The sequence below is a fragment of the Carex rostrata genome, chromosome 18 (assembly GCF_964058835.1).
Source record: "Carex rostrata chromosome 18, lpCarRost1.2, whole genome shotgun sequence".
Lineage (NCBI taxonomy): Eukaryota > Viridiplantae > Streptophyta > Magnoliopsida > Poales > Cyperaceae > Carex > Carex rostrata.
In genome coordinates, this window is record NC_135935.1 from 370354 (window position 1) to 392716 (window position 22363).

Here is a 22363-nt window from a genome sequence, read left to right on the forward strand (position 1 = left end):
AGGAGCAGGTCTTTTTATATCGTGACCGTTTAAAGGAAAGTGGCCTTCCACGAAATTTCCCGTTGACTTTTGTACCCTACGACCAATTCCATATGACTTTTATTTTTTCATTCGTGGGTTGCCCCATACACAGTGTCAGGGATCCACTTGAAGCCAATAGGTATGAAGAATCAGTGGCCCACCACACCATGATAACTCCATCAACATCGTATCATCATACAAACAGTTGGTGGTCTACCTTCTAAGCCGTCCTACAATGTAAGGGGCGATGGGAATAAAAAGAAAAGAAAATGTAATTCGGAAAAGATACTCAGATCTTTATATTTCATTTTTTTTTCCTCTATTACCACCAAATTAAATGAGAACAAACCCTTAGTTTTAACACAGGGCTTGTTTATACAAAAGCAGTGAACTAATACATCAAAATCTACAACTACAATCACAACCTAACTTCAAAAATCAGCCTTGACATCCAATTATGCACTGCACATCTACATACAACATCAATACATACAACTCCCTCCATTGATTCTAACCCTACTAATAAATTGTTAGTAAGATAAAAATGATATCAAATAATAATTGACAAAATGAATGCATCTTTTTTAGGCCTCAGTCCTCATCGTCAAGTTCCACACTGTGATCCCATGATAAGCCTTGAAGCACATGGTCCACAGCAGCATTTGGGATGAGAAGCCCCACTACGCGTTGATTATCATCCGTTGTCTCTAACCGGACGATTCTTAGTCTTTTATGGCTCTGTCTCGCCTATAACAGAAAACAATAATAAGATATAAGCAATAGAAAAACTAGGTGCTTAATTTATTAAATAATAAATATTTTGCACCTCTAATGTTATTTATGGTTGCAAGTTCTTAGAAAGTAACCAAATGTTTTAAGGAGACCATGCCCACTTTACTAATTTAGAAGGGGAGAGAGAGTACTTGGCAGATGCTCCCAAGGTTGAGAGACAGACAGACGGAGAGATCCTTGGCAGCCTCTGCCAAGTTTTTCAAAAGAAGAGAGAGAGAGAGAGAACCTGATTATTTAGAGCCTTCTCAATGATTTTCCATAGAGGAAGGATAAGGCCGCCTAGAATATTCACCTCTTGGAGCCGTTTCCCAACAGTACAAAAACTGCCAACCTTGCATTTTGGCCCGTGCATGCACTGAAAGCACACACAAAAATATACTTAAGAAATGGCAAACAAATGCTTCGTTAAAATTAAATCAGGTGAAAATTAAAAGATTTGTGTAAATTGTTTTCCACACGCTGAACAGAAAGATTAAATAGTAGATAGTAAAATAGAAGATTACAGAAGGTAACAATATGAGAGGAAGAGATTTGAAGAAGTTTACAAGGACAGGTCATGCCATTACAAAACTGAATTCTTCAATACTAACCATTTAAAATAAAAAAAATAAGGCTTAGTGAAGGTACCTGCTTAGAAGAGGTGTCGTACTCCTCCTGCCAACCTTTGCTGACCTTTTCAATTGAAGATGCCTTTCTGTACTTTGACTTGAGTTCAGTTAGCGGCATCTCTCTACAAAATTAGTTCCGTAAGACCAAAAGAACAATCACATATTCTCAACTAAATTACTGTAACAGCCCTCAAAATGATAAAAGTACATCATATTTTGTACTATTGTCGACAATAGAAATAGAACATATTTCAATGTTTATAGGTCCAAACATCATCATAATAGATTTCCAGTTACCAATAAATTAACATGCATATTTTACAACAACATACCTGACAGCTCCCCCCACAGCAGGACGAATTATTTTAAAAAATCCTGGAGTAGGGCTGTTATAAAAAAAAAAAACAAGTTAAAAATTAAAAGGAATAAGGTAAAGCCTATGGAGCAGACAATACTTAAAATAAAAGAACATTGCTCTTTTATTTTGACTTTCCTTGGTTTGTTCTATATTCATATACTGGACAACTCATTCGATATTAAAAAAATGGTACCACCAGTGACCATACCAATACATTGAGGCCTCTATAATATGACTGGAGAGAAAAGTAGAGAATTATGCATCACATACCCTTCATATGCCAGCATGACGTGCCTCTTTCCCATCCATTCCCTTTTTGACTCGTAGAAGCCGTCATTACTTGATCCAGTCTGGGAGTTCTTCATCGTCTCCAGGATCTCTTGTGCAGCCTTGCATACCAACAATCAAATTTTAGAACACTATTCATTTAAGTCACATAACAAAGAGAACTAGGCTAAATTGCAAACAGGTACTTTAAGGCAGCTCATAATAATTTGAATAGAGAACTTGCATACCTCCCAAGTTATGCCCCGGTCAATAATAAAGGTGAACAGAACTGTAGAGGCACCAGACAAATTGTCCTCATATACAGTCTGTAAGAACAAGTTAAAGATAATAAACATTTAGCTACAAAAATTGAACTAATTTTGTTAATTAATGAATCATAAAAAACAGTTTCAAAAGAAGTGAATCATAAATAACAAAGTAACAAAATCTGTGTCAGCTTATAGTACAGGAACACAACAAAATGCAAAGTTTACAAGGTCACTTTCTGTCAAAATGGAACTGAAGGTTAACATCTCTCCAAAAGCAAAAGGTTTTACCTTTGGTGGCCCTTGCAATTCAATTTTGTTGGCCTTGATATCCACAATGCCAGAGTCAAGCTGCCCCTCATTTCGAGCTTTGTGGAGAATAACATCAAGTGTGGTGGTGAAAAGCTCAAAAAGTCTGCAAACACCCAAAAGTAGTTTATTATGTTGGTAATTATTGTTAATGTAAACACTTAAAAAAATTCACTAATTACTTTTGCCTGTATAAGCAACTTACTTATTTTGGATGACAGGTGGTAGGCCAAGCAACCGGTTCAGAAACCGTGCCACGTCATGCATGTCAGAGTCGACAATCCGACCTGGCACCTTCCCTCCATTACCATTGGCTGCAATTCAGTAACTAACTATTGTTAAATTAAGCCCATTTCCTAGAAGTTAAGTAAATTAGGATTACAATACCATAACAGTATTGTTTCAGTTGGCTCTGCCCTCCCTCTTTCTACCTGTCATACGGTACCAATTTGGGTTTGGTTAACCAAACTCGTATTGTTTCAGCTGGTCTTGGTTCTGTAGGCTGGTTTATGGTTTTCTCAAAGAATTGAGGGAGTGATGGGTATGACTTATTTGCAAATTGAGGTCCAATAAATGGTAGATTTGGTCAACCAATCATATATTGAGGATTAATCAGTGCTTAATTTCTCAAAGTTTGGTCATAATGAGCTTTTGAGGAACCCAGAAGTATGTTGCATGGTAGATTTGGTCAACCAATCACATATTGAGGATTAATCAGTGCTTAATTTCTCAAAGTTTGGTCATAATGAGCTTTTGAGGAACCCAGAAGTATGTTGCATGGTAGCAAACTTCAAATTATTCCAACTACCAACATGACAAGGTAAAGGTTACAGAAAAACTTACAGCTGCCTATCTCTCTGATTATTCCAACTGACACTAGAGCAGCTCTGGCCTTGGTAATAAAATCCGTAATGGAGGACAGATCATCAGACGGGCAGCCAGGAGGGACCACGAGGAGGGAATCCTGTTCAGAATTAGAACAAATTATTATAAAGAATTAGTACAAATCCTACGGAAAATACATTTCTAAGACTACTCTGTACCAGTACATTCCTGCTGAACCAGTATCTAATTTATTGTTTAGAATTTGCAATTTTTTGTAAGAGATTTCCACTTTACATTGATTGGTTGCAACTTTCCAGGCTTTCATGAATCATGTGTTTGGACCCTATTTGAGAAAACAAGTATTGGATTTTTGACGACATTCTCATCTATAGTTTTGGCATGACCGGACACAGAGCATTTGAGAATTGCCTTGGAAGTGCTAAAAGACAGACAGCTTTTACCAACCCCTTTGTAACTTCAAACTGAGGCTGTTAGCCTTTATGCAGAAAAACCTGGATCCAATTTTGGGTCCAATTATTCTTGAAACAAAGGTTTCAGGTATCCAACCAAGATTTTCCTACTGATTAGTACCAAGCTCCCAGGGCCAAGCCGTACGAAACTAATTGGAAGGTAGACTAGCATCACCCATGACATGCATATCAGATAAAAGAAATAAAATGAAGAAAAAAAAAAAAACTAATGCTAGAAGAGAAGATATGTCATATTGCTGTGCAAACCTGTTCCATAATCCCTCTGTACATGGCAACTAGAGCTTTCCTTCCGTAGGTGCTATCATAGTTGAAGGCACTCATTGTTGGCCCAGCCCTACAAGAAAAATGTATAAAAAAAAAATCAAAATAATAAGAAAAAACCTATTTGGTTTTCCCCAAGAATAAGAATCATATGGACAAAAGCGAAATCCTCAGTTACCTAGCAGTCTCAGATTTTGGTATTGTTCTAATGTAGTAGACCCGCGACGGCGCGGGCCAAAATACATCCATTTTTAGTTTTCTGTTGGTTTTTCTAAAGGAAGAGGGGGGAAATGGAGAGAAAAACACAACTGAACTTCCTTGTCACTGTTTATATAGCCTATTTGTGACGGCGCAAAGCACAACCAAACAAAAAGCAAAAACCCTAAATTGGACGGCTCAAAATAAGCAATATAAGCACCAGATCTAAGGTATGATCCGATGGCCCAAAAAAAAACTTACATACAACTTGCCTCATATTAAATGCTTCTGGCATTAAATAGTATTACAAATATTTTCAATAAATATTTACAGTTACTACTTTAAGAAATATTCAGTCAATCAATTTACTACAGAACTTCGACAATATAATCTTTTTGCCCTTATTTACAGTGTTGCATAAAGATTATAATTAATTAGGAAATTAGTAAAGTTGAAAAGTTATCATGATAACATGCCATGTCAGCTACTAAAATATGGGCACCATCACATCACCTATGACGTCTTTTACACAAGTGGGAAAGGAAAAAAGATAGACTTGACAAACCTGCGATCGCCTTGGGTTAAAGCACCCAGAGACTCCAAACGTTTTGCAACAATGGATGCAAATCTCTTCTCACCACCAAGATTTGTGAAAAGAAGTCTACTCAAAACAATTAAGAGAACATAATTACAAAATCTGTAAAACCTTGAAACCAAAAGATAGACAAAAACCCTGTACCTATATTGAGGTGCAGAGGTTTGATTTGAGCGGTGAGTTCGGCCGAATTGTTGAATAGCACGGTCAGCACTCCATGGAAGCTCAAGTGTTATATGAACTCTTCTTCTCTACAATTTTTTATTAGCAAAATATAACTTAAGAATGGCCACTAGGCACCGGAAGAAAAGAAATGAACTCTTCTATTTAGAACAGCTGATGCTTTAAGTCCAAACTAGAGCGCAATACAGGCTCAAACATTTTTTCGAAAAATATCAATTCAGAAAGCCAACACACCCCCAGTATCAATACTTACACAGATAAAAACCCTCTGATAGCTCTTAATGCTTGCAAGGATCAGAGTACATCTAAGGACCTTGTATACAAATTTTTAGCAACAAGATCCTCAAACATTAACGGAAATAAGACGAAGACATAATTTTTTTTTAATTCTGACCTGGTTAGGTGCTCTTCGATCAGCATGGAGGGAGACACCAGCAGACCCTGCCTCAGAGATGATCGCAATCAACTTCATACCATCCATGAATAACTTCTTTTCATGCATATTTATCATTTCCATGGAAACTTCCTTCCTGTGGGAGAAAATAACAGATAATATTCTAGCGAGAAAAGGATATTATGAAACAAAAGAAGGGATATAGAGAAAAAAAAAATCAACTCACGTGTTTCTCGGCTGATAAACAACACCCCTCCCTCCTGATGCTCTAACGAGCATTCCCCGTCGGCCAGTGATCTCGGCCACATTTTGAGGGCCTCCAAGCTGTGTATATACCAATGAATTGAGCATGGAAATTAACTAGCTTAAAAAAGGAAGGAAAAAAGACCATGTGAGCAGAACACCAGGGGAATGGTTACCAGATCAATTAAATCATCCAGTGGGTTATTAGGCAAATCCAAGGACTTGATCAAATCCAAAATCTTCCTTTTCCTCTCAGATGCATCTTCAAACCTTGAAATAATATTCAATATGTCACCAACCTTTTCGAACAATAACAATATTAAAAGAACACCTACTTGATAATGAAAAAGAAAACTAACAAAAAAAAAAGTATAAGTGAGAACAATCCAATATGGTCACGTATACAAGTACCACACTTCACAGAAACAGTATCAGAAGGGCAAATACAAACTGCACAAGTGACTCAATAACACTAATACCTATAGGCCCCATACAAACAACTGATAGGGTACCTTTTCGAGAGCTCAGCTACATACTGATCCCTAGCTTTGAAGAACTCGTCAGTTTTATCATGGCACGAATGGCATGACCAGTCATCATCTATGGGCCCAGTCCATGGAGGAATTAAACAGTTCGGATGCACCAGCTTGCCACAGCACGAACAGTGAAGTAAAAGTGTTTTCTCCTATTCAAACAGCATAAAAAAAATTGCATTTGTACCCTCAAAGCAGTTGAATTTATTACTGTTATAACTGACGAATTTCGATTGTATCCTTCATGCATGCCCCAGACAAGGGGACAGTTCTTTTGCGTATGTAACAGAACTATCAAATATTTTATTCTTTTAGCACAGCTCATATTCTAGACCAGGATGTATAATTACAAATTAATTTCCACTACCGTGGTTATATTCGTATTTGGTTTTCCAGAAATAATCAGCACTGTCTCAACTAGACCTTATATCTCCATTTTAAATATTAAAACAATGGATTAATAGAAGTACCTCTTCAACATTATTACAAACTTCGCAAATTTGGAACTCGTCATCAGATTCAGTTGATTCATGATCCGACTCATCAGCTGTATTCATCAACATAAACACCTCCAAGTTGAGAAATATTAAATGTCACACTAGCAAAATCTCATAATTCAAAAGAAATAAAAAGCTGTAGACTGCTTAATTCCTACAAGTTACTTGCATGGCAATATCATTTTTTCATTTTTGAAAAAACAAGAAGGCCAAAAGGTGATTTTCTCACATGGGGCATATTCATCATCACCATTCTCTTCATCACTTGACTCTTTCCATTTGGCAACCTTACGAACCCTCCCTCTAATTGACACATCATGTGATGCAGCAGGTCTTTTTCTTTCATTCTCCTTCTCTAATTCTTCATCTAAATATGATGAATATTACAAATACACAAGCAGAGAAAGTTAATCATTAAGAATTTAAGAAACCAAGTTGTGTCACAACCTTTAAATGTTTATGTTAGCATTTCTTTTTAAGAAGCTTATGTATCAGTACAGGTTTGGTTGATGAAGTGAACTGAAAATCATATCAAGATCTGGCAATCATGCATGTAAGATACAGAACATAAACTTACAGAGGTATAAATGCAGAAAAAAGAAAGGAAATACTGAAAAAAAAAATAAGAAAAGAAACGAAAAAATAATGTTAGTTTGTGGGTGTAGGATTACACCTGCTTTAGGATCAGGTCGTCTGGGCAATGGGTAATGATCTTCAACAAATTTTAGCAGAAGTTCACGGGGCCCAGAGACAAAATCATCTAATTCTGAACCCTGTTTCACAACACAAACAAAAAGGACATTTATTACGCCGTATCTGAAAACAGTACGATTATTTTAAAATATATAAAAATCTACAAACATGACAAAAGTCACAAAAGACAAATGGAAGATATCAAGTACTACACACTGACAACTAACTGAACCAATGGCAACCTGATTTCAACTTTTTAGCCATTTCTTTATTTTTTCTGTCTGTGCTCTTTTGTTTATTAGCTCCTAGATCTAATTTGAGGCATTCGGGATTACCTACTAGCATATATTAAAATATGCAAAAAGAACTTTTTGCTGTACATGACTAAATTGTTGGGTGATGATGATAAGGACCCAATTACAAGTAGTTAATCCCTACCAGACATGGCAGAATAATAATGTCTCAATGGAATTTTATTTTTTTGTCCTTATATCTCTTTAAACTTCTTCATCATGGAAGCAATTAAATCGTTGTAATTAGATAAAATTCTGCTATTTATAAGGCATTACTTTTACAGGCTGTATGGGGTGCAGTTGTTTAACAGGACTTCAATTATAAGAAACATCCTGAAACAATATAGAAAGAAAAGAGCTGCAAACAGACATATTTAGAGACGGCTTCTTCAGTGCGTGCCTCTCCAGTGCTCTGAAGGCCCACGACAACACACTTGTCCTGTGCCAAGGCCTCTTTGGCCAGACTAACTACTGTAGGAACCTTTGCTGACATGCAAATGTGCCTAAAAAATCGCTGGAGAAAAAAACCATAGACCTTTCATTTCTCTTCAATAAAATAAAAGGAATGAACAATAAACTTGTAGACATGGTAAGTGCATGTCTCTCTCCATGAGCTGCTGCTTTTTACTACTCAAAACTAATAGCTTAGAGAGAACAATCCAATTGTTTTCATAGGGTGTATGCGTACTCACTCCTAAACCGTATCAGATGTGTAAATTTCCATCTGTATGGGTGTGAGCGCTAGTGCTGCCTCTAAGTGTGTGTCTGGGTGAATACATGCATGCACACAGTCATTATATATAAGTATGCCTATGTTTGTTGCTTTTGTTTTTTCTTCATTTCGCAGTATTGAGATGCATGTGTTTCTCTTTCCATGCGTGGGTGTACTTGTTCTATTTTAGTTATTATTTGTGAGTGGGATGCTTTTGAGTTTTTGTGTAGCACACAATATGAAAATTTGTACTCTTCAACTTGCATGGAATCATCATTCATGAGAAAACCCAGTTGCAAGATGCTCATAGAACACCTGCCAGTACCATGATAGTGGAAGCAAGCAGGAATTTCATTAAAATTACGAGCAGAAACTGCCAAAAGAGGAAATAAATTAACAACGCAAATAGTACCTGGTGACTAGCCCAATAAATCCGCCAGAGCTGACTACCATTATTTTTCTCATCAACAAAATATGTAGATGCTGATAATAGTTCAAGTCGTAACTCAGTCCAAAACTCGGCAGCCTTTTTATACATTTCCTGTATTGAAAACCGTGTTGCACTCAATTTCAAGCTCTACCGTAAACCAAATCGTATACAAAGAAGAAAATGATGTAGTAATTACCATCATTCTTTCATCTAGAACCGCCTCTACAACTTCAAACTCTGCCCCTTTGTAACTAAGTGTGCGGCACAAATACATCCCCCTGGATGAAAAAAGATAAACACTAGGTAAGAGGTTCTTCAAATGTAATTTTATGATCGAAATCACAAGCAGCAACCTCAAGGAAAAAAAAGAAAAGATAGAAAACATCACCACTGCTCACTATAGTTCTATGAATTTTCGCAAGTTTAAAAGAGAATGTCTAACCTAGCTTTCAGTTCCATTGCAACAAGCTCCAGAGCACCAACACCACCTTTTTCTAGAGCAGCTGAAGATGTTTTAAAATTGAAAATATTGAATGCAAGACAACATATTATAGCAAAAAAATACACATCATATATGTGGTATCAATGGACAAATATACCTATATGCCATTCCAGTATCAGACCTAAGTGGTTCCTAGTTTACCTTACCAGTAAGTGAAACCAAAGTTAATAATTGTTCAGTGAGCCTTAATATGCCATATTAGCCCCTCACTTGCACAGCCAAGCATTAACTTAGTTAATACTAAGCTATAAACTCTGCAACTAAACCTCCCTAAAGCTGAACTAAGTCCTACAAGACACCAATAAAACCACAAAAATGAAGTAATGGAACAAAAAGATATTTTCTCTTTTGTTGTGCTGGTATGGAGCTGATGAAACAGTACCAAAAAAGAGATGTTGTCCTTAAAAATAGGCTGTCAAAAAAGAAAAGGAAGAACACTAACCTAGAAAATCTTGAAATGTCTCAAAGGAAGAGCCAGCACCCCAAAGTCCAAGCCGTACCATGTAAGCCATATTACGGGGCTCTGAAGCTCCAGTTGCAGAGCAATAGACTACTCGTGCCTCGGGCAGCTTTTCTTGAAGCTCAAGAACAGCAGTACCAGTACGAGTTGGTAGTGATCCAGATTCAGGTATTAGATTTTTGGCCTTGTGACACTGCATACATGTTTTAATAGCATAGCACACCAATTAATTCAGGAAAATTTACTGACGAGTAATTGCAGTCCATTTTGTGATACTACGTCAGTTAATCAATTTTCTGCTTAATATTATTTTATTCTTCATATCTGTTTTCAGAAGGGTCAAACACCTTAATCCTTATATATTCTGCATACGAATTATAAACTAACCTGCTACTAATACAACGACAATGAAGCCCTGATAGCATTTTGCAATTTTGCAAATATGCTGGCCAGGTCCATCATGTTATTTCCATTTTTATTTGGCAAAAGGCTCCACTATGAGGTAAAAGACTCCAATTTCTATTACTATTTCCATTGACCAATTGATGCAGTGCCCAAACCCAAAATGAACAACTTATTTAGACAAACTTGAGACCCCTCAGAAAATAAACACAAAAGATGCATTAAAGGGTAAAATACCTCATCAAAAACTACAAGGCCGTCAAATTGGGGACCGCACCACTGCACCAGTTGCTGGAGGCGTGACCGGCCTCTTTCCGATGATGCGATCAAACTACTATAAGTGACAAAAACCACACCAGACTTGATGCCAATCGCCTTCGAATCCAACTTAGAATATGGTAGTTTATTCAAAGGATGCACTGCACAACAGGATTATTAGTTTATGTAATTACTTTCTCATTCTTTTCTTTTATCTTAGTAGAAACTCTAACATGCTCTCAATTAAGTTGATTTGTGCACTTAATTTAAGAGTGCAGACAAGTAATATCAGCAGTAAATGGTGCTGATAAATATTGTACGGAAAATGCCACACTTAGACCAATTAAGCCTTAACTTACCACAGACAAGAAATAGATTCTCAAGTTAATTTGATTTGTGTCAATTACATGCAATTTTAGAACAAAGATTGTTTCAAGTCAATAGAAATGAAGAAAAATGGTGCAAGAGAATCACAAAAAAGGACAAGAAAATGGTCCAACCAGTAGTAAATCCAGTCTACATCTACCAGACTAGTGTATTATGAAAAAGTTTAGCAACCATTAAGACTACCTTTAACACATTCTGCACCCACGTCATCTAGATCCCTGCGTGCATCATACTTCAAATCTGAACCAACTGAAACCCATCTGAAAATATATAGCCAAAGAACAGTCAATAGCTCCAGCATGAAACTATATCTAAAAGCAACAGAACAAAGGTTTCAGATTAAAATAGAAGAAGAAGAATTACATAGCCCTATGCCTCCCATGTTGCCAGTTCTCCCAAATTAAGCCAGCAACTGTACGGCCTTTACCAACACCAGCCCCATCACCAATGAAGAAACCAGCTCTATCACTATTTGGTAAATGTTGCAGGTGCCTCTGAAAGAAATACGATTGTGGTTAACAATGACTGAATGAACAACAAATATAACAAGAGAATTTTACCCGGGATTGGTACCAGACAAGTACCATCTGCTTGTAACTTGATTTCAAATCAACATTTTCTGTGACATCTTGTTATACTATATGTTAAAATCATGGTTGATCAGGATTTAAACTGATAAAAAATAACAAAATAGAATAATGTACCTGACTTGCATAGATAATTGTTTCAATTTGTAAACATGACAAAGCATTTGTCCTCTCCACCTCGTCAATTATAGAAATATCATAAGTTGGTTCAGGAGGTTGCACAGCTGAAAGACAGGAAGTCTCCACGATTGGATCTGGATGCGGTGCACCTAGGTTTATCCTTGGTGGCCTCTACAATTTCAAACTATTATTAATTATCAAATAAGAGGAGAAAATAACAGACAGAGGAGGCATTACTCACATAATCAGTAAAGGTCTCTCCAATGGGACCGCCTTCATCTTCATCACGCTCTACATCAATTGCGACCTACACCAACAAAAGGAAGAATGTTAATGAACGGACAAAACTTGAGTGCTATTAATTTAGAAGAGAAAAAGGAAAAACACAAGCAGTTATCTATACAAATAGCAAGTAATGGAGCAAAAATTGGGTACTTGAATCGGCCTCTTGACGTAGTAAATTGTACTGTACCAATTCTAGCTTTTCTTTCCTACTCTGACATAAACTCCTAATATTATAAGGATTTTTTTTCTTTCAAGTACACTTATTTTAATTATTAATGTTTAGTGTAGCTTTTACTTCTAATGTATACTCGTTGCTCCTATAATTCCCTGTGGTTTTGGTGGTAGTCAGAACAATTATTTATCAAGTATAATTTCTAGCTGAAATGAAAAGGCACATTACAACATGACCACAGGGTAAATGAGCTATCAAGGAGGTAGTCACAATGCAGTCATAACTATTGATATTGAAAGAACTAAACAATTAGGCAAAATGATCTCTAATATGTTATAAAAACAAATCTTGAATGTGCAATAACAACAATATCAAACAACCAGTATTACCTAATGTGATCATAAATTAAACCTTTATCTAAAACTCAACTGTGATGCTCTAACAAGTGCCCTAGATGCACTCATTGACAGATATTAAATATGCGGATATGCTTTAATGATAACGAAAGTTGTTTACAGCCATGTTTCCAGCCCTGTCTTGGTTTTCGAAAATAAATAAATAACGTATTAAGCCCTAAAAACAATTATTAAGGCCTTCATCTTTGGGCTGCAAATAGAGATTTATCAGCTCTATTAGGGGCCCAAATAAGGACGAATTCATTTAGGCAATGCCCAAAGATACTTTGTTGAATCAAAAGTGACTACCTGAACGCCAAAAAACAGACCTTTTGCACTCAACAAAAATTATGTATGATAAGAACATGAATCGAGCTGTTTCTTCATAACAATTGCATCGATGAAAGGGAGGCGGAAATTCTATGCAAGTGATGGAGGCTGATGAAAAATGTGTTCAATAGGAAGATAACATTTTACTGCATATAAATTGCCATTGCATCCAAATGGAAAAAGAACAAATCGTAGGGTCATAAAGATATCACGATTCCTAAAAAGAGTGCATAGTAGTTAACATGAGGCCACGAGAAAAGAAATCCTCAAATTGTTGCGACTTATATGCAAGTCCTAACATTGTAACACATCTTTATTCTGGCAGGTGACAGATCCGATCATTACAGCCCAGCAAACAATTTCGACAATCAACCTTTCATCAACAAACAACTAGGGTCTACAGTATTTGCACACAACGAGATTAACGAAGGAACCTTAGTTTACCTAACCTCTGTAATTGATAACACCGAGTAGTTATTAAGTATAAATTCCTTATTTACCTAATTATGAACTTATCAGCCCAAACAACACATCCAATTATTTGTATTTAATTACTTATTTATCTTATTCCTTACAGTAAGCACTATAGACAAGACCTCATTCTACCAAAGATGTCAGCTGCAAGAAAGTTTCTTAATTAATGGGATTTTCCATTTCCGAAAGATATTTTCTATGTTTATCCTTCTTTTATTTATGCCTCTTAATACATCGATGAAAAACACTTATCTGCATTCTATTAAAGGACTAGCTTCTTCTTAAGGAATCTTGCAAGTGCATTTATTAAAAAAAACAAGCCAACTGCAAATTTATACCCAATTTTTTGGAAAGATTTCTTCAATAAGCCAAACTCTAGTCACTTGGATTACATTAAAATAGGCTTAAGGAAACTAACATATACTCTTCTAAAAATTGATTTGGTTCAGAATAGAACACACACAACAACACAAATCAATATGGCAAATGCAAAATCTCATCAACCATATGACACTAATTTCACAGCATCATATCACAGCATCATATGAATGGAGCCTGGAACTGGTTTAGGAATCAAACAAACCTTTCTGCCTATGTTCCAGTTCAATCCATTGGCTCATTCCCCTTGAAACAAGAATCAGCAATCCAACAGCTGGGAATTTCCAACTCCTTCACTGGTTTGCATATGAACTAGATAGATTATCTCTTTAGTTCAAGTGTCAACCGAATGATGTGAGACATTGTCAACTCACTCTCTCATTCCTCAGAATAAATGATTCCTCGCATAATCGAATGTAGCATTAAATATCAAGGACATACTTCTATTCTAACTAATTTAAGATGTGCCACAGCTATAGATCATCAAACTGATTTCGGCAACACTAATACATATCAGAAGAATGAGACTTTCAGGTTGATACAAAAAAAAGATATTCAGACAGGTGCCCAGTTACAAGTTTTAGACAAAGACGCGATGAACTATAGTTGTCATAGTTCATCGTGACCTGAAAATAAATTATATGATCCCAAATAGACTAAAAAGTGCAAAAACATGTTCCTAAAGCAACGAGTGTTAACTAAAACAAAAGGTCGAGTTTAAATAAACTTTAAAAAGATGCCTCTTGCCTAACCTGACTAATTGGAACCTAGATGAGTTGTCTAAATGCTCAAGCTTTATTTTGGAAAGAGATAGGCACAAAAAGAAGCCTCATATAAATTATCTTCAGAGCAAAACAGATGCAGTCTGAATTCAATTAAATTCTATCTCGTTTTCTATGCCAATTAATTAATCAAATGAACTAAACCTAGTCTAAGTTGAAGGGAACTTAACCGATGGAATTATTATTAAACTGTATCAAGGGTAGAGCAGAGAGAAGAAATAAAAAGAAGATAAGAGGGAAAGATAGAAGACTTTCTCCAAAGGAGAAGTGCACAACTTCTTTTATTGCATCACAGTACCTTCCTCCTAGCCAATCATAGCTAGAATATCATAAAACATTCAACACTTACAAGGACCATACCAAACTTCGCATAACAGAACAAATAGATAAAGTTATAATTAAGTATGAAATGAATCCTTTAAAAGAAAGTATGAAGTGACTCTTCATTACTGACAGTATCTGAATCTGATAATTAGATAAACTGTCAACCTTATTTTCAGCGGCTACAAAATGCTCAAAATCAGCCCCGGATCAATTTATTTGGGGATCAAAACTGACCTGGACTAAAATTGATCCATTTAACACATTCTCTACTATTGACTGATCAACTGTACTCTGAGTCAATACCACTAACATCATTGTCAGAACCTACCTCATTGATCTCCTCAGGCTCAGGAGGGACATCTGGCACAGGCAGGATCGGGATACCAACAGACCGTATTCCAGCAAGAGGCGGAACAGCAAAAGGATTTGGCGGAGGCAATTGGACCCCTGGGTCGATGGATAGGTCACTGTCACACTGAGGACACTTGAACCGGGTCAACCCATACGGCACATTGAGGATCGCTTTGCAACTGGCGCAGGGGAGTTGGAGTTTAGTTGGGTCGATGCCCTGAGCACGCGGCTGAGGCCGCCGGCCCCCTGGGCCAGGATCAACAGGACCTAGAAAAGGAATCATCTCCGGCGGGAGGCGTTGTGCCAGCTGGCACTTGGGACAGATGAACTGAGTCATGCCGGGGCCCACCATCAGGATAGCGAAACACTCGGCACAGCGGACGTGGAGGCATCCCGGCGGAGGCGGAACGGGAGGGGAGTCGGCCATCGTCGGCTCGCGAATTGTATGGAATTTTGGTCGGAATTTTCTCACGCTCTGATTTTTGGATTTATGATCGAATTGGAGGGAGGGGTTATGGGGGATTGAGAGGGGAACGAGGGTTTTGTTTTGGAATTTTAGAATTTGGGGACGTGAGTACTGAGTACAATGTACTACATTAAAAATTGGAGATTATGACCCTTGTAAAAGTAAATTCAGATCCAGTGCAATACCTGACTGACCAGAATGAGATCTGAGTCGTCCATTTTTACCTGGCACGAATCAAAATGGACCCCCTAAATCTTCGTACATATCCAACTCCAATCGCTCCGCTGGAAGGTCATTGTACTCAGTCAGATACTCATTGGAGCCCTGTAAAAGTAATCTATGTCTTTCCTCAAAAAAAAAAAAAAAGGTAATCTATGTCCAGTGTATCTTGTGCGTATCCTCTGAGATATCTCAACTTTTGCGTGACCGACGTGTCCGGTGCCTATTCCGGGTTGCAGTATTATCTGTGCTTTGAGATTCGTGCAGAACGTATTTAAACGGTTGGGATTTTCCATAAAGTCACGCAAAGTTTGAGATATCTCAGAGGATACGAATTGGTGTATCTTACGTGGCCTGTCTGGTTTCATGTGGCGTTTTTTCTGCAAAGTTGTCTGTGATGGGTTTACTGCAAGCAACGTATGACGTATTAGGGACGTCAAGTCGTCAATAAATATTTGAAAATCGTTTATCTGTGTTACCGATCTATACATGTTCAGTGAATCAAATGTTATAAGAAATTTTAGCTTACTGAACAGATGTATGGTAAGAAATTTGATTTTAATTTTAGAATATAAGCTATCAAGATAAATTGTACATGTATATTTTAATGAGAAGCGAAAATTAAAGAAAAGAAACCAGTCACATCATGTTATATCATGTGTCGATCATGTAACGTGATTCGCGTAATATAATCATATTTGAGCGGAAATAACACGTCACATTATGTGAACTAGTCATATCATGTCACGTACGTCACGTCACAGTATGAAACATGTCACGTGTTGTCACGTTTAGTTTAGTCACAAATTACTTAGCTAGCTTGCACTTGTATAATTTTAAAATTTGAAAATGAGGCAATGAATTTTGACATCTTTTTCTTTTTTCGGATTTTATGTGGCAGAATTACAAAGAATATGGGTCCAATAAGTACAATTAGAGTTGAAATTATTAGCTTGATATTTTTTAGAGTATTATTCTATGTACTCTATGCTTAGAACATTTAAGCTTTGCAACATTATTTATTATATTTTTCATATTTTATATATTTTTTTTCTTCTAAATTTTCAACAGATTAAATTAAAAAATATATATTGAGATGACTATTTTAGTCACATCACGTAATGTTATGTCATGTGACGTGTGGTTACCGTGTGACCACACTGTCACACACGATGTGATTGTTTATTACCGTTTTGGTTACGTCACGTGAAAAAAAAAATGATGACCAAGTCATAGTGTGTTTGTCATGTCACGTCACGTATTTCTTCTCTAGCGATAATCGCACTCAATATACATCACTTATTCATATGTTCTATTTATAAAATTTTTCGATAATATTTATATTCAATAATAAATTATTTCTATATTGCTTTACTATAAATAAAAAATCTAAAATTTGTGTTTTGCTTATTCAACGAAATATGATTATTGAAATAAAAAGACATAAATATTTTGCATATTAGAAAGATATAAATGCATGTGAACTCATAAATGGAGCGCTTGAATTAAAATCAACTCAGTTCTATAAGAATGTGTGTTTGATCGCTGCGTTATTTTCCATTTGCTGCACGGAAAGATGTAAAGATAAGGCCTCGGCAAAAAAATAGCTTTTTCAAGCATTTAATGCGTATCCTCAGAAATATAGTGACCGAGTGACAGCGGGATGCATGCGTTTGTGCTCGAAAGAAATTAATTTTGAGTGGCGCCATCGTATATTGGAGTTAGGCTAATATGACCCTAGTGTTATATCAAATTAAATAACACTACATCTTAAATTCTTAGATCTGCTTTAAGATTCGTACAAAATGAAGTGCTTGAACAGTAAAAGCAGATAGTACGAATTTTAAAGTAGATCTAAGGATTTAAGATGTGGTGTTATTTAGTTTGATATAACACTAGTGTCATATTAGCCTAACTCCGTATATTGTCATGTAATTAACAATTTCCGCAATGAAAATGGACTAATAAACCTTGTTTCAAAAAAAAAATATATATATACATATATATTGTCATGTTCAGACCGATAAGTACATATATTTTAAATAATTAATTTGAACCATTTAATATTATTATTATATAAAAAATACACTTGAAATTAAATTTTATAATTTTTTGGAATTTTTCCTATTTTTTTAAGTAGATAAAAACTCATTACCGTCGGATGGTTCAGAATTTTTTTATCAAGTGATTTTCTAATTGTCTAAAAGAATAGTAAAGAATTTTTAAAAAATATAAAATCTTGTCTCCAAATATATTTTAATACGATAATAATAATTAATGGTTTAAATTAATTGTTTGAAATTTGAAGATAAAAAAAAATAAATCCAATACACATATGGATCCGTGCATTGCAATGTATTATAACCTTACTCGTTAATTTTTATCTCAAAACAGACTCACCGAGCAAGTGTATTATTGTCACTATACACAATTTCAACAAGATGATTATTTTTGAAGTCAATCGTAGATATACAGAGGTCTTTAAAATTATTTAAAATTCATCGTATTAAGACGGACGTTGCAGATTCTTGATTCAATACGCTATGGTCTGCTATTTCTGAGTCCCTCACTAAAAAGCTTGCTTGAGATTACGTGTTCGCATGCTGAAAGCGGAACATTACAATTTAATTTTACGTTGAATTCATTTTTTTATTTTATGTTTTTACTTTTTATTATTTAGGTTGTGGTATATTCATTTATTTATGTAATATTTTCTACGTACTAGTGTTGATCTGGATTAATTTTCTCGTACGGTAACAAATTACCTGAAAAAATATGTATGTGTTGATTTTCTCTTACAACAACAATTTAGCCTGAAGAATATATATAAACATGATAGAAATACGAGTGAAACTATGGTGTTTTGTAACGTGTATGTATCTAGTATAGTATTATAAAAAAATGTCTGTTTAGATTTATTAATTGGCTAATTAGTCGTTGGTGGTGATCAAACCGTTGCATATTTTCTCAATCAAGCAGCCACTTATTTCTGATTATAACCAATTATTCATAACTATTTTCGATTAATCGCTTGGTGATACCATATTCGTCAAACAAGAACATATTGTTATTTACAATACTAATCTAATATACTTCGATACATTAGGTATTAGATTTATGTCAAGACTCAAGAGGCATATTGGATGAAAATCAAAACATATCCAACGATTATTGTCTCAAAAAACACTAGACAGGTGTAAATTGCAAAACGCGTAGAGTCACTCTAAGAACATAGCATAATTCAAAAACCAAATATCATGAGCCTACAACAATAAAGTTTAGGGTTCAGCCATCGTATAGATTAGTTAAGGATCAGTTGGGTAAGAAATTGGCATTTCTAATTTAAAAAAAGAGTGTAGAGAATTCGGTGAAATTTGGAAATCAATTAGTTACACCTTAAACGATTTGAAAAACAAAATGAATGATTCAATTTTATCATGCCAAATACTTGTCAAATTCAATGCAAAATCTATGTAAAAAATAGAGTAAATATATATTTGTAATTTAAACCTTTTATTAATTTTAATAACCATTTTATCGATTGTCGCATTTGTGAAATAAAATTATCGTTAATTAAATGGAATTTGCAACACGCTTTTGTTCCATCATCGATTAAAATTTTAATTTATTCATTCGTAATTCACCAAATGTAAGCGCAGGCGCTGCTCTGTGACATATTTGGTTTTAATCTAATTTGTAACCCGTGCCACGAAACAAGTCTAGAGCCACAAATTGAGTAAGAACCTCTTCTTCTTTTCTTTTCTTTTTTTGTGAAAGGGGAGGTAGCACAATTGGCTAGGAATAAGTCCTAGAGTTGTTGTACCCAAAGGTCGAGAGTTCGATTCCCCCTCACGACTTCGCAGCTTCTGCGAAGATTTTCAAAAAAAAAAGAAGAGTAAGAACCTTTTTGCTCCAAGGTAACCGTTGATATATTAAAGGGAAAATTGTGAAAATGCCACTACAAAACCGTGGAAATGTGAAAATGCCACTCCGAACTTTGAAATTGAAAAAATGTCACTCCAAACTTCAATAATTGTGAAAATGTCATTATTGTTGTATTAATCTTTAAAAAAATAGTAATACCGAAACTACCCTTAATCAAAAAACACTAACTCATCGTATTCATCCTGGAGATACGTCTTCTCCCTTCCGCGTGGAGACGAACCCTAGCCCCAATCATTTTTTCACCCCTTCTCCTTTCCGCCTGGAGACACAGAGAGTGGAGACGAACCCTAGCCCCAATCATTTTTTCACCCCTTCTCCTTTCCGCCTGGAGACACAGAGAGTGGAGACGAACCCTAGCCCCAATCATTTTTTCACCCCTTCTCCTTTCCGCCTGGAGACACAGAGAGTCCGGAGACACGCTCCTCGTAGCAGTGCTCATCAAGTCGCAACAGTTCTTGCACAACAGTGCCGTAAATATATAATTCTATAATAACCAATGAGGTGTCTCAGCTGAGGAATCAGGTCTAGCGAATTCTTGCACAAAATAAGAGGTAAATGTTCTTGCGCAACAGTGCTTGGTCTAGCGAATTCTTGCACAAAATATATTATTTATTTTTTTTAAATATTTTTCTTTTTCTCAAATTTAAATGTTTTAACTTTGTTTGTCCTTGCTTTGGAATTTGTTCTTTCAGCTCATGCCTTTGCTTGATGGGAAGCCTGAACTTGAACAACAACTTAAGTTGGCAACAAAAATCATTTTTTCCTCAAAAAAAGTAAAATGTATCTAATATATAATTCTATAATAACCAATGAAAAAAAATCAGAATTATCCAACAACCAATGTACAAAAGAGAACAACTATACTAATTTAGAGTTTTACAACTACCTCAGGAATTAGAGGATCCACGAGCTACTCATTTAAATGGCAATGCAAGATCATTTTCAACTGAGGTATCATTTTGATTTGTGTATCTGTTTCCCTTAAAAATTAGGATAAAAAAGCTAAAACTATTATAATTTGCATTAGCCTAATAAAGAAATTCACATGTACTGTTTTTTTATTAAGAAATCATATTTTTTTTTTCATTTTCAAATCTGACACTTAGATTTAATTTGATTCGACATATGAAATTACATGTATAATGTAACACTGCACTTTTACCTATAGGGTTGACCCAAAAACTGCTTATAGGATAGAGGTTAAGATTGAAGGATTTTGGAACAAGCAAAATGATGGTAGGAAGGAATATGTCAAGGGAAGAACATTGAAATAGGTTGTGGATTCAGATAGGTTCTCCTTGTGTGATACACTTAGTAAACTATCCGATGAGATCTCTTGGGGGAGTTGTCAGACGGTAAGATTATGGGTGTTTGACAAAAATCAGGGGAAAGATGTGAGCATATTGTCAGAGTCACAAATACTGGAGATGTTCAGAATGTACCAAACGGAAAGAAAAATCTTACTTAATGTAGTAGTGTGTGATACCGATGGAAAGGAAAATCCCACTTATCCATGCACTCCATGCCAGCCAACACCATCTGTTGCACCTGTTAATCAGAGCCAAGTGGAGAGCTCTCAGGGGTGTAACACTTCATCCCAGCCAGCACCGTCTATTGCACTTGGTAGTCAGGTAGGGGCATCTCAGACCAGTCAGATTGCAGGGGAGCCTTCAACATTTGATGATCCTGATCCCGATCCTGATGAATATGTGGGTATTAATGATGAAGATATTTATTGCCACGGTGATGAGGCTGTAATTGAGGAGTACATTGGTCCAGATTCTATTTTGGAGGATGAGAAGGCAACTATAGATGATGTTGTTGACAGTGAACGAGTCATTGCATTTGACCCTGAAAACCGTAAAATATATAGAGGTTGGTGAATTATTTCCCAATGTAGATGCCTTTAAGAAGTCATTGAGGCATTTTGCAATTAAAAATGAGTTTGAAGTTTGTACGGTGAAGTCGGACAAGACCAGGTTCATAGGAAAATGCAGAGATCCTAGTTGTCCGTGGAGAATTCATGCCTCTAGACTCCAAGATAAGAGAACTTTCTGTTAGTTTGTAATAATCTAGAAGTCAATAATACGATAATTTATCATAAAGCTTTGTTCATGAATTGAATGTTTATTTATATATCATTTTGTTGCCTTGAGTATTATTGAATTTATGGATCATTTCGAGTTCATGACTGAAATTGTGAAACTCCATAATATAGATGATATATACTCTTAAAAGGTCACTGACCAAGGTAATTAGCAGGAACACTAATTACCGCGATAAGGTTAGTATGTGAATTAAAAGATGGTTAAGTTTTACAAACCACCTGACACGAGATGTCATTTTAATCACATAGATACATGTTTTAGGAACATGGTATTTGACAGACCCTGAATGAAACATTAAATAGAATTGTGTTCGTGTCATTTATGTTTTATTCAGTGTCACGTTCTACAGTATGAGGTATTTATCGTTCCCACTGAGAAATATGTATGTGTAATTGTTATCTACCGATGTCCATAAAAAGCAGTCATAACGGTGGCTTTTCCATATGTAT

General features: G+C 35.7%; 1 protein-coding gene and 1 long non-coding RNA gene across 4 annotated transcripts; one reads left to right on the plus strand and one right to left on the minus strand.

Moving 5' to 3' along the window:
- Positions 1–354: 354 nt before the first annotated feature.
- Positions 355–15775, minus strand: EMB1135 (RING/FYVE/PHD zinc finger superfamily protein). 3 transcript variants are annotated; one of them, XM_078319513.1, is made up of 30 exons: positions 15154–15775; positions 11927–11992; positions 11683–11856; positions 11342–11472; positions 11162–11238; positions 10571–10752; positions 9914–10124; positions 9412–9472; positions 9166–9247; positions 8952–9080; positions 8198–8341; positions 7515–7614; positions 7071–7208; positions 6815–6891; positions 6324–6496; positions 5988–6081; positions 5795–5892; positions 5569–5704; positions 5136–5242; positions 4962–5057; positions 4184–4271; positions 3465–3585; positions 2827–2935; positions 2604–2727; positions 2295–2372; positions 2050–2168; positions 1754–1807; positions 1441–1543; positions 1040–1168; positions 355–768 (listed from the first exon to the last, which is right to left on the minus strand). In XM_078319513.1, the coding sequence occupies exons 1-30, from the start codon at positions 15601–15603 to the stop codon at positions 613–615; spliced, it is 3807 nt and encodes a 1268-aa protein (XP_078175639.1). In that variant the 5' UTR covers positions 15604–15775; the 3' UTR covers positions 355–612. The 3 variants fall into 3 exon arrangements, with proteins under 3 accessions (XP_078175639.1, XP_078175642.1, XP_078175640.1); XM_078319516.1 differs by having other exon boundaries at positions 4962–5242; positions 15154–15769; XM_078319514.1 differs by lacking the exon at positions 2295–2372 and having other exon boundaries at positions 4962–5242.
- Positions 15776–20028: 4253 nt separating this feature from the next.
- Positions 20029–21974, plus strand: LOC144569653 (uncharacterized). The gene is made up of 3 exons (XR_013516118.1): positions 20029–20357; positions 20499–20757; positions 20975–21974. It is a non-coding gene; the product is annotated as an uncharacterized LOC144569653 (long non-coding RNA).
- The last annotated feature ends 389 nt before the right edge of the window (positions 21975–22363 follow it).

Excerpts from the sequence above, each read along its gene's own strand:
- EMB1135 (XM_078319516.1), bottom strand. The coding sequence starts at position 15,603 with ATGGCCGACTCCCCTCCCGTTCCGCCTCCGCCGGGATGCCTCCACGTC. Across the intron at positions 9,473-9,913 it reads GACATTTCAAGATTTTCTAG|CTGCTCTAGAAAAAGGTGGT; the intron begins GTTAGTGTTCTT and ends AAACATCTTCAG. Across the intron at positions 9,248-9,411 it reads GCAATGGAACTGAAAGCTAG|GGGGATGTATTTGTGCCGCA; the intron begins GTTAGACATTCT and ends TTTTTCATCCAG.